The following is a 13,098-nucleotide window of genomic DNA, read 5'->3' as shown; positions in this document are numbered from 1 at the left end:
AACTAGTGTTATAGCCATATCTTCTGATTAAAACAACTAGTGTTGTCTAGCCATATCTTCTGATTAAAACAACTAGTGTTGTCTAGCCATATCTTCTGATTAAAACAACTAGTGTTATAGCCATATCTTCTGATTAAAACAACTAGTGTTGTCTAGCCATATCTTCTGATTAAAACAACTAGTGTTGTCTAGCCATATCTTCTGATTAAAACAACTAGTGTTGTCTAGCCATATCTTCTGATTAAAACAACTAGTGTTATTGCCATATCTTCTGATTAAAACAACTAGTGTTGTCTAGCCATATCTTCTGATTAAAACAACTAGTGTTATAGCCATATCTTCTGATTAAAACAACTAGTGTTATAGCCATATCTTCTGATTAAAACAACTAGTGTTGTCTAGCCATATCTTCTGATTAAAACAACTAGTGTTGTCTAGCCATATCTTCTGATTAAAACAACTAGTGTTGTCTAGCCATATCTTCTGATTAAAACAACTAGTGTTATCTAGCCATATCTTCTGATTAAAACAACTAGTGTTGTCTAGCCATATCTTCTGATTAAAACAACTAGTGTTATAGCCATATCTTCTGATTAAAACAACTAGTGTTGTCTAGCCATATCTTCTGATTAAAACAACTAGTGTTGTCTAGCCATATCTTCTGATTAAAACAACTAGTGTTGTCTAGCCATATCTTCTGATTAAAACAACTAGTGTTGTCTAGCCATATCTTCTGATTAAAACAACTAGTGTTATAGCCGTATCTTCTGATTAAAACAACTAGTGTTGTCTAGCCATATCTTCTGATTAAAACAACTAGTGTTATAGCCATATCTTCTGATTAAAACAACTAGTGTTGTCTAGCCATATCTTCTGATTAAAACAACTAGTGTTGTCTAGCCATATCTTCTGATTAAAACAACTAGTGTTGTCTAGCCATATCTTCTGATTAAAACAACTAGTGTTGTCTAGCCATATCTTCTGATTAAAACAACTAGTGTTGTCTAGCCATATCTTCTGATTAAAACAACTAGTGTTGTCTAGCCATATCTTCTGATTAAAACAACTAGTGTTGTCTAGCCATATCTTCTGATTAAAACAACTAGTGTTGTCTAGCCATATCTTCTGATTAAAACAACTAGTGTTATAGCCATATCTTCTGATTAAAACAACTAGTGTTGTCTAGCCATATCTTCTGATTAAAACAACTAGTGTTGTCTAGCCATATCTTCTGATTAAAACAACTAGTGTTGTCTAGCCATATCTTCTGATTAAAACAACTAGTGTTGTCTAGCCATATCTTCTGATTAAAACAACTAGTGTTGTCTAGCCATATCTTCTGATTAAAACAACTAGTGTTGTCTAGCCGTATCTTCTGATTAAAACAACTAGTGTTGTCTAGCCATATCTTCTGATTAAAACAACTAGTGTTGTCTAGCCATATCTTCTGATTAAAACAACTAGTGTTGTCTAGCCATATCTTCTGATTAAAACAACTAGTGTTGTCTAGCCATATCTTCTGATTAAAACAACTAGTGTTGTCTAGCCATATCTTCTGATTAAAACAACTAGTGTTGTCTAGCCGTATCTTCTGATTAAAACAACTAGTGTTGTCTAGCCATATCTTCTGATTAAAACAACTAGTGTTGTCTAGCCATATCTTCTGATTAAAACAACTAGTGTTGTCTAGCCATATCTTCTGATTAAAACAACTAGTGTTATAGCCATATCTTCTGATTAAAACAACTAGTGTTGTCTAGCCATATCTTCTGATTAAAACAACTAGTGTTGTCTAGCCATATCTTCTGATTAAAACAACTAGTGTTGTCTAGCCATATCTTCTGATTAAAACAACTAGTGTTATAGCCATATCTTCTGATTAAAACAACTAGTGTTATAGCCATATCTTCTGATTAAAACAACTAGTGTTGTCTAGCCATATCTTCTGATTAAAACAACTAGTGTTGTCTAGCCATATCTTCTGATTAAAACAACTAGTGTTATAGCCATATCTTCTGATTAAAACAACTAGTGTTGTCTAGCCATATCTTCTGATTAAAACAACTAGTGTTGTCTAGCCATATCTTCTGATTAAAACAACTAGTGTTATAGCCATATCTTCTGATTAAAACAACTAGTGTTGTACAGCCATATCTTCTGATTAAAACAACTAGTGTTGTCTAGCCATATCTTCTGATTAAAACAACTAGTGTTGTCTAGCCATATCTTCTGATTAAAACAACTAGTGTTGTCTAGCCATATCTTCTGATTAAAACAACTAGTGTTGTATAGCCATATCTTCTGATTAAAACAACTAGTGTTGTCTAGCCATATCTTCTGATTAAAACAACTAGTGTTGTCTAGCCATATCTTCTGATTAAAACAACTAGTGTTGTCTAGCCATATCTTCTGATTAAAACAACTAGTGTTGTCTAGCCATATCTTCTGATTAAAACAACTAGTGTTGTCTAGCCATATCTTCTGATTAAAACAACTAGTGTTGTCTAGCCATATCTTCTGATTAAAACAACTAGTGTTGTCTAGCCATATCTTCTGATTAAAACAACTAGTGTTGTCTAGCCATATCTTCTGATTAAAACAACTAGTGTTGTCTAGCCATATCTTCTGATTAAAACAACTAGTGTTGTCTAGCCATATCTTCTGATTAAAACAACTAGTGTTGTCTAGCCATATCTTCTGATTAAAACAACTAGTGTTGTCTAGCCATATCTTCTGATTAAAACAACTAGTGTTATAGCCATATCTTCTGATTAAAACAACTAGTGTTGTCTAGCCATATCTTCTGATTAAAACAACTAGTGTTATAGCCATATCTTCTGATTAAAACAACTAGTGTTATAGCCATATCTTCTGATTAAAACAACTAGTGTTGTCTAGCCATATCTTCTGATTAAAACAACTAGTGTTGTCTAGCCATATCTTCTGATTAAAACAACTAGTGTTATAGCCATATCTTCTGATTAAAACAACTAGTGTTGTCTAGCCATATCTTCTGATTAAAACAACTAGTGTTGTCTAGCCATATCTTCTGATTAAAACAACTAGTGTTGTCTAGCCATATCTTCTGATTAAAACAACTAGTGTTATAGCCATATCTTCTGATTAAAACAACTAGTGTTGTCTAGCCATATCTTCTGATTAAAACAACTAGTGTTGTCTAGCCATATCTTCTGATTAAAACAACTAGTGTTGTCTAGCCATATCTTCTGATTAAAACAACTAGTGTTGTCTAGCCATATCTTCTGATTAAAACAACTAGTGTTGTCTAGCCATATCTTCTGATTAAAACAACTAGTGTTGTCTAGCCATATCTTCTGATTAAAACAACTAGTGTTGTCTAGCCATATCTTCTGATTAAAACAACTAGTGTTATAGCCATATCTTCTGATTAAAACAACTAGTGTTGTCTAGCCATATCTTCTGATTAAAACAACTAGTGTTGTCTAGCCATATCTTCTGATTAAAACAACTAGTGTTGTCTAGCCATATCTTCTGATTAAAACAACTAGTGTTGTCTAGCCATATCTTCTGATTAAAACAACTAGTGTTGTCTAGCCATATCTTCTGATTAAAACAACTAGTGTTATAGCCATATCTTCTGATTAAAACAACTAGTGTTGTCTAGCCATATCTTCTGATTAAAACAACTAGTGTTATAGCCATATCTTCTGATTAAAACAACTAGTGTTGTCTAGCCATATCTTCTGATTAAAACAACTAGTGTTGTCTAGCCATATCTTCTGATTAAAACAACTAGTGTTATAGCCATATCTTCTGATTAAAACAACTAGTGTTATAGCCATATCTTCTGATTAAAACAACTAGTGTTGTCTAGCCATATCTTCTGATTAAAACAACTAGTGTTGTCTAGCCATATCTTCTGATTAAAACAACTAGTGTTGTCTAGCCATATCTTCTGATTAAAACAACTAGTGTTGTCTAGCCATATCTTCTGATTAAAACAACTAGTGTTGTCTAGCCATATCTTCTGATTAAAACAACTAGTGTTATAGCCATATCTTCTGATTAAAACAACTAGTGTTGTCTAGCCATATCTTCTGATTAAAACAACTAGTGTTGTCTAGCCATATCTTCTGATTAAAACAACTAGTGTTATAGCCATATCTTCTGATTAAAACAACTAGTGTTGTCTAGCCATATCTTCTGATTAAAACAACTAGTGTTATAGCCATATCTTCTGATTAAAACAACTAGTGTTATAGCCATATCTTCTGATTAAAACAACTAGTGTTGTCTAGCCATATCTTCTGATTAAAACAACTAGTGTTGTCTAGCCATATCTTCTGATTAAAACAACTAGTGTTATAGCCATATCTTCTGATTAAAACAACTAGTGTTGTCTAGCCATATCTTCTGATTAAAACAACTAGTGTTGTCTAGCCATATCTTCTGATTAAAACAACTAGTGTTGTCTAGCCATATCTTCTGATTAAAACAACTAGTGTTGTCTAGCCATATCTTCTGATTAAAACAACTAGTGTTGTCTAGCCATATCTTCTGATTAAAACAACTAGTGTTGTCTAGCCATATCTTCTGATTAAAACAACTAGTGTTGTCTAGCCATATCTTCTGATTAAAACAACTAGTGTTGTCTAGCCATATCTTCTGATTAAAACAACTAGTGTTGTCTAGCCATATCTTCTGATTAAAACAACTAGTGTTGTCTAGCCATATCTTCTGATTAAAACAACTAGTGTTGTCTAGCCGTATCTTCTTCAATTAATGACACATTTTATTGCCATATATTCTACTTAAAGCTACACATTATCACCCTGTTCCATTCATAGTGCTCTTTGTTTTGTTTTGAGCGCCCATAGTAGTGTACTAGTGCACTACACCCTTACTAGTACACTACTTTTGACCAGGACCGATAGGGTGTAGTGCACTGTCCAGGGAATCGGGTGGCATTTGGGCTGTGTGACCCATGTCTTATAACGGGTCTTATAAGCAGGGCGACCCTCTAGAATGACATGTAGAATTTATAGGATCTACTGTATGTGGTGACCCTTCACCTTCTGGGCAAACAGCTGATCCTTCTCAGGCTCCCCAGGTTTCGGTGTGTCTCTGTTCCTACAGCCTTCATACTGGTCTCCAGGATGACATCCATGGCTGTGTGCCCTCTTCCTGCCCTGCCCAGGCTTCCCAGTGCCACTCTGTCTACTGCTTCTATCCCAGGCTTGAGAGGAGGACGTCGGGCTCCATGACAGTCTCTGCTGCTGCTGGCCATACACAGTAGGACTATATTCCTGGGTCTCACTGGCCTCAGTGGGCCAGCTATATCCCTGGGTCTCACTGGGGCAGCGGACCCCCTCGTAGGTGGCTGGAAGGGTGCCACCACAACTAGAATCTCTGTCCCTGCTCAGTCGAGGGTCAGCATCGTTGGAGTTATCACTGTCCCCATCCCTACTGAGGCCAGAGTCCCCGAAATCTCCCGTGTCACTGCTCAGCCTATGGGGGTCCTCATGGTTGGAATTCCTGTTTAGCCTGGAGATCCTGTCCTTAGAAGAACCACAGTCAGTGTTACTGGGAGAGTCCCTTAATAATGATGATGATGATGATGATGAGGGTGGGGGTAAGGAGGATGAAGGTGCCGTCCTGGCACTGTCGACTGTGTGTCCGTCGGGGCTCAGTCCCACGCCACTGTCGTTGTCATTATCCTCACTGTCACTGGCCAGGTAGTCTATTGAGTAATCAGAGTCCGACGCAGACATCCTCCACCGGATAGCAGGGCTACGGGCTCTCATCCACTGGAGAGCATCACACACCTGCAACACAATGTACAGTACATTATTATCACACACCTGCAACACAATGTACAGTACATTATTATCACACACCTGCAACACAATGTACAGTACATTATTATCACACACCTGCAACACAATGTACAGTACATTATCACACACCTGCAACACAATGTACAGTACATTATTATCACACATCTGCAACACAATGTACAGTACATTATCACACACCTGCAACACAATGTACAGTACATTATCACACATCTGCAACAAAATGTACAGCACATTATCATTCACCTGCAACACAATATACAGTACATTATCATTTACCTGCAACACAATATACAGTACATTATCATTCACCTGCAACACAATATACAGTACATTATCACACACCTACAACACAATGTACAGCACATTATCATTCACCTGCAACACAATATAGAGTACATTATCATGCACCTGCAACACAATGTACAGTACATTATTATTTACCTGCAACACAATATACAGTACATTATCATGCACCTGCAACACAATATACAGTACATTAGTATGCACCTGCAACACAATATACAGTACATTATTATCACCTACCTGCAACACAATATACAGTACATTATTATGCACCTGCAACACAATATACAGTACATTATGCACCTGCAACACAATGTACAGTACATTATTATGCACCTGCAACACAATATACAGTACATTATCATGCACCTGCAACACAATATACAGTACATTATCATGCACCTGCAACACAATATACAGTACATTATTACGCACCTGCAACACAATATACAGTACATTATCATGCACCTGCAACACAAAATACAGTACATTATTATGCACCGAAAACACAATATACAGTACATTATCATACACCTGCAACACAATGTACAGTACATTATTATCACACACCTGCAACACAATGTACAGTACATGATCACACACCTGCAACACAATGTACAGTACATTATTATCACACATCTGCAACACAATGTACAGTACATTATCACACACCTGCAACACAATGTACAGTACATTATCACACATCTGCAACAAAATGTACAGCACATTATCATTCACCTGCAACACAATATACAGTACATTATCATTTACCTGCAACACAATATACAGTACATTATCATTCACCTGCAACACAATATACAGTACATTATCACACACCTACAACACAATGTACAGCACATTATCATTCACCTGCAACACAATATACAGTACATTATCATGCACCTGCAACACAATGTACAGTACATTATTATTTACCTGCAACACAATATACAGTACATTATCATGCACCTGCAACACAATATACAGTACATTAGTATGCACCTGCAACACAATATACAGTACATTATTATCACCTACCTGCAACACAATATACAGTACATTATTATGCACCTGCAACACAATATACAGTACATTATGCACCTGCAACACAATGTACAGTACATTAGTATGCACCTGCAACACAATATACAGTACATTATCATGCACCTGCAACACAATGTACAGTACATTATTATTTACCTGCAACACAATATACAGTACATTATCATGCACCTGCAACACAATATACAGTACATTAGTATGCACCTGCAACACAATATACAGTACATTATTATCACCTACCTGCAACACAATATACAGTACATTATTATGCACCTGCAACACAATATACAGTACATTATGCACCTGCAACACAATGTACAGTACATTATTATGCACCTGCAACACAATATACAGTACATTATCATGCACCTGCAACACAATATACAGTACATTATCATGCACCTGCAACACAATATACAGTACATTATTATGCACCTGCAACACAATATACAGTACATTATCATGCACCTGCAACACAAAATACAGTACATTATTATGCACCGAAAACACAATATACAGTACATTATCATGCACCTGCAACACAATATACAGTACATTATCATGCACCTGCAACACAATGTACAATGTAGAAAACCTAGTTCATGGGCAAGAGAAAAACACTTTTTAATTTGTTGAATGTAAGGGTTAAAAATAAACTAGGCGGGGTGCGAGTTTCGTAAAATATATATATATATATTTAAGCAACTCAGTCCAGCTTTAAATTTAGTCCTGAAAGTTCTAATAGTAGAATGTACAAGGTGACATTTCTATACTGGGTATAACATCATCAGTTCCTCTTGTCATGTTAGTCATTGTACACATTAGAGAGATATTTAGAACTAGTCAGGAATGTCCAGATCAATCAGCCCATGTCACTCTTTTTATTCACTTTTTTTAGCCCATAGATATTGTTGTAGTTTTTGAGTCACTCAAATATCACATGAATACACATTAGACATGATAAAATGTATAGAATTGAAAGAAAATGTGCTTTAAAACGGCAACATTTTCCTTGCATCCCATGACAAAATGTGTAGAATTGCAAGAAATAATATTTAAACCTGCAAAATTGTCTCTCAAACAAGAGGGGTGTGAATCAATCAATGTCAGAGTTTGGTTTTCATTGCATCTCCTTTTGGTATTTGGTAACAATTAGGCAGGTGACATTTTATCTAAATTGAGGTGAGTGCTAATGATCATGTTTAGTCTAGCGTTCATCCACCTCTGGCCTGCTCGCCTCCCTACCTCTGAGGAGGCACAGTTCCCGCTCAGCCCAGTCAAAACTGTTCGCTGCTCTGGCACCCCAATGGTGGAACAAGCTCCCTCACGACGCCAGGACAGCGGAGTCAATCACCACCTTCCGGAGACACCTGAAACCCCACCTCTTTAAGGAATACCTGGGATAGGATAAAGTAATCCTTCTAAACCCCCCCCCCCCCCTTAAAAGATTTAGATGCACTATTGTAAAGTGGTTGTTCCACTGGATATTATAAGGTGAATGCACCAATTTGTAAGTCGCTCTGGATAAGAGCGTCTGCTAAATGACTTAAATGTAAAATGTAAATGTAAATGTAGTGTGTTCCTTTATTAGCTGATCAGAACAGTCTACTAGCATGTTATACCAGTAGATTTTGCTCTTCAGCCTGTCCCTCCTCCCGATCAAAAAGCCTGTGACGTGTCTGATAATCAATCGATGTGATTTTGTTTCATTGAATCTCTGTCTGTATATTTGTTTAATTGATCTCTGACTGGACAAGTGGAAGTGGTACAGCTCATGTATTCGTTTGCTCATCGATCACAGATCAGAAACATTCAGCATGCAATAATGTAGCTTAAATCTATAGTATTATTTATCTATTGACTCGTAGTGGCCTTGTATATAGAGGTTATTTTCCTATCTTCCCAACCCACTGAAACCAACCAGAATCCTGACTCCTGTCTCGTATGAACATTCCTAACTGTATTCTGGTATCTGTAGGTTACATTATCAAATCACGTCTCGTTTTCGCATGTCAAAATACCCCTATAACATTTAAGCCACGTCTCTGCGATGTATTTGCTCGGTGCCCATATGACAGCTTCGGGTATAGAATATGATCAACAAACAGTATGACAGTAGCTGTCTGGTAGATATAGATGTATTTATGTTTTGTTACATAGTTGGTCCCTGTTAAGATACGTTGATATTCGTGAACTGATCTGTAGGCCTCTCTGTATAATCATCAACTCGATTTAGCCAAATAGGAGATATTCTGTAACTCGTTGGAGGTTATCTAGCAAGTTTAGCAACTTTGGTCACTTGACTTTAGTTTGATTGCCATGACAAGGTTTGTATGATTCGCCAACGGTCCAGCATACCCGAGGTGCGCTGTGTGACAGCCTCACAGGCCTGCTGCTGAAACGCCTTCAATCTATTCAGGAATCTGTCAAAGCTCGGAATTTATCAACGGCCGCAAGTTACAACTATATCATTGGCAATCAAAGTTACTCTAACACTAAATATCACTTTCACTTGCTGTGAAATCTTTACATAGTGGCGCAGCAACAATCTTATTTGTGGAGAAACCCTGGCATCGTGACCATATCTTGGTTTTAAACACTTTAAATAAGCACTTACGATTTTTTTTGTTGCGGTATTCCCCGGGACTCTCGGGATAAATATAAATTATTCCCAGTATAGAAACTTGGTAGATTTTCGGGAAAATCTCAATGATGAATCTCAATTGAAAGTGCATTTTATTCCAAGACTAGGTTTCCTCTGGCTCTGGGAAACCGGTCCTGTGATTCATATAGGAAACCACCAGCTTCCACGTGTTTAACATGCGTTATGCCATTAAATTAAAGCAAAGGTTAGGTTAGTACACAAAATAGGCGAGTTAAATGACTTTATGGGACACAAGCTTTCCAAATCATTACACAGGGCACTTTATTATATAATTCTAGCAGGTTATTATGTAAGATGTTTACTGTTCTCTCTCTCTCTCTGCGATAACGAAAACACATGCATGTCCTTCTACATTTGTTCCTACATTTCTCCTAAAACCCACATTTCAGACCCAGATACATTCAGAATCCACTTCCTTGGAGGGACCAGCTCTAACAGACAGATAAATATATTACACCATTGTGGATATCCAGGTTAAAATGGTTTTCAGGCAAAGCCAGTGGGAATTATACTGGTCACTGATAACAGATTAGTATCCTGGCTGGAGCATTCTGAAAAAATTCCTCTGTATAAAAGCACGTGTTATAAAATGGTTATGAAGGCGTAATTATGTTTGTAATGCTAGTGAATATTATGTTGATGTCTTAACGGAAGTCGAGAGTCCTTTTAATGTAAAATGCTTCTACACATGGCTAAGGTGAAATGCCTTCACTGGGCAACACAGATACGTATCGACTACTCTACCATTTTACAATGGAATAAACAGTGGGAGTTATGCTTGAATATCAAGGTAAACCAATGCCTAGGATACAGCTCGTACTGATCCATCGATATCAAGTCAATCCACTGAAACGATAGAATAGATCCTGTACATAGATCGTGGCCTGTCTGGATAAAGTATATCTACAAGTCCGTCCGTAAAGGATCACTGTGTAACATTACGTAATAAAGAAAAGCCCAACACCGCCGACAACACATTGGTTTTTAACTTGTTATTTCACATGTTCATTAAACACCGGACACCGACAAGAAAACACACCTATAAACATCTAATTCTATTCCAGTTCTATTGGGAATTTATATTAGAGCAGTTAAAATGATTTAAGACTTACTAAACGGTATAGTATATCACACATTAATAGACAAAGACAACTCGGTTTAAATCTAATTTGCCCAGATAAAATAGTGTAGAAACATCGCTACAAAAGCTCATTGCTACAATGTAACCAACATGAATGAAAGAATAGTCGTCACCCAAGTCGATACTATGTATTAATCCCTCTGAGCGCAACCCTGGACGCGTCACCACACGCAGAAATAACACTCTCACCTCACACATTAGTTCCACAACCTCTCCGACAAGATATGTGACAAACTACTGTACAATGAAAGCTTGTTGTAGTCCAAAAGCAAATGGATGAAAACAGAAGACTACTAGGTTTATCATCCAACTCTTGTAGTGGGCTGTACAACACGTGTGTTTTCTAGATCAGTCCAGCCTCGTCGCTTATGTCAGCGCCAGTGCGCTCATCTGCCGTGACACAGGGTCTCATAGCGTCCTGACTTACCGGAACAAGTGACTATATCGGCTTCCCCCGGGGTCTGCTATGAGCGGTGAGATCAGGACCCTGGGCTCATGGCTGGGCTCCCCCCCAGGTCGGTGTAGGGATGCGGTGAATGTCGTGATGGAGTAACGGACACCCCGTGCAGCCTCTCCTACGGCAACGTGTCTGAGAGGGCGGGTATAAACAAACTGGGCTCTCCGATTTGTGCTTTTCGCTACAATATCTGACAAATAGACATTGCGATAGAGGCCCGACGTAAGGCGATAGGCGAGAACAGTTTACATATTTACATCAAATGGAAATGATCAAAGCACGTGGTCACGCGGAATACTTTCGTGGTAGTAAGAAATAACATAATTAACTTCGAGCTGACTCCAGATCGGTCCACAGATGAGGGGTTTTCAATTCAATTATTTCCTTTGAAACCAATAGTCTTTATTTCTATTGTATATAATGTTTGTATAGAACTAAGATATAAGGTATATAACTATAGCCCGCTGAGAGACTATTTTATCTGTTTGGTAAGTTGCAAAAACGCCTTCATAACGCCGTCATAAGACAAACGTTACAACATGCTATTGACAGTTGAGACCTTCGTCACTATTGACGTAACTATTGTCATCCGGATTACAACACAGGCTAAATCCGTATAAACTGTCAAATAAATAAAAAAGGAAAGATATTCTCAAATTGGAACATACATAGCCATTTTTCTGTAGAAAATGTGTTCACAAAAAGCAATTCAGGACTTTTTTTTCCTTTCTTTTTTGTGCAAAATATAGATTTTTTTGTTGTTGTTGAGCGCAACAATATCACACATTCAGTTAGATTAGACAATGTCTCTTAAACAATAGTGTAAAACAGGCTCCTACATTTGAAATCATAATGTTATTTTGAGAATCCACAGACTGAATAGACACAGACGAGGCAGCAGATAGGAGATCTGGTTGGTAGAGCGACAGACAGCCGTGGCAGTGGGGGACAAGGCAGCAGATAGGAGATCTGATTGGTAGAGCGACAGACTGCCGTGGCAGTGGGGGACAAGGCAGCAGATAGGAGATCTGATTGGTAGAGCGACAGACAGCCGTGGCAGTGGGGGACAAGGCAGCAGATAGGAGATCTGATTGGTAGAGCGACAGACTGCCGAGGCAGTGGGGGACAAGGCAGCAGGTAGGAGATCTGATTGGTAGAGCGACAGACTGCCGTGGCAGTGGGGGACAAGGCAGCAGATAGGAGATCTGATTGGTAGAGCGACAGACAGCCGTGGCAGTGGGGGACAAGGCAGCAGATAGGAGATCTGATTGGTAGAGCGACAGACTGCCGTGGCAGTGGGGGACAAGGCAGCAGGTAGGAGATCTGATTGGTAGAGCGACAGACTGCCGTGGCAGTGGAGGACAAGGCAGCAGATAGGAGATCTGATTGGTAGAGCGACAGACTGCCGAGGCAGTGGGGGACAAGGCAGCAGATAGGAGATCTGATTGGTAGAGCGACAGACTGCCGAGGCAGTGGGGGACAAGGCAGCAGATAGGAGATCTGATTGGTAGAGCGACAGACTGCCGAGGCAGTGGGGGACAAGGCAGCAGATAGGAGATCTGGTTGGTAGAGCGACAGACTGCCGAGGCAGTGGGGGACAAGGCAGCAGATAGGAGATCTGGTTGGTAGA

The 13,098-nt window shown here is 38.4% G+C and overlaps 1 protein-coding gene across 3 annotated transcripts in view; it reads right to left on the bottom strand.

Moving 5' to 3' along the window:
• Positions 1–11,910, bottom strand: part of LOC106593074 (uncharacterized) — a 35,474-nt gene extending 23,564 nt beyond the window's left edge. Inside the window, exons 1-2 of one of the 3 annotated variants that reach the window (XM_045708498.2) lie at positions 11,439–11,910; positions 5,055–5,807 (exon numbers count right to left, since the gene is read on the bottom strand). In XM_045708498.2, coding sequence (XP_045564454.2) covers positions 5,055–5,786 — 732 coding nt within the window. In that variant the 5' untranslated portion in view covers positions 5,787–5,807; positions 11,439–11,910. Of the gene's footprint in view, positions 1–5,054; positions 5,808–8,450; positions 8,600–11,200; positions 11,389–11,438 lie in introns of those variants that run through there. The other 2 variants (XM_045708497.2, XM_082969842.1) reach the window with 2 other exon arrangements.
• Positions 11,911–13,098: the final 1,188 nt, after the last annotated feature.

The sequence above is a fragment of the Salmo salar genome, chromosome 26 (genome assembly GCF_965601325.2).
Source record: "Salmo salar chromosome 26, fSalSal1, whole genome shotgun sequence".
Taxonomy (NCBI): domain Eukaryota; kingdom Metazoa; phylum Chordata; class Actinopteri; order Salmoniformes; family Salmonidae; genus Salmo; species Salmo salar.
Note: the sequence above shows the minus strand (reverse complement) of the source record. Positions and strands in the feature narration are given on the sequence as shown.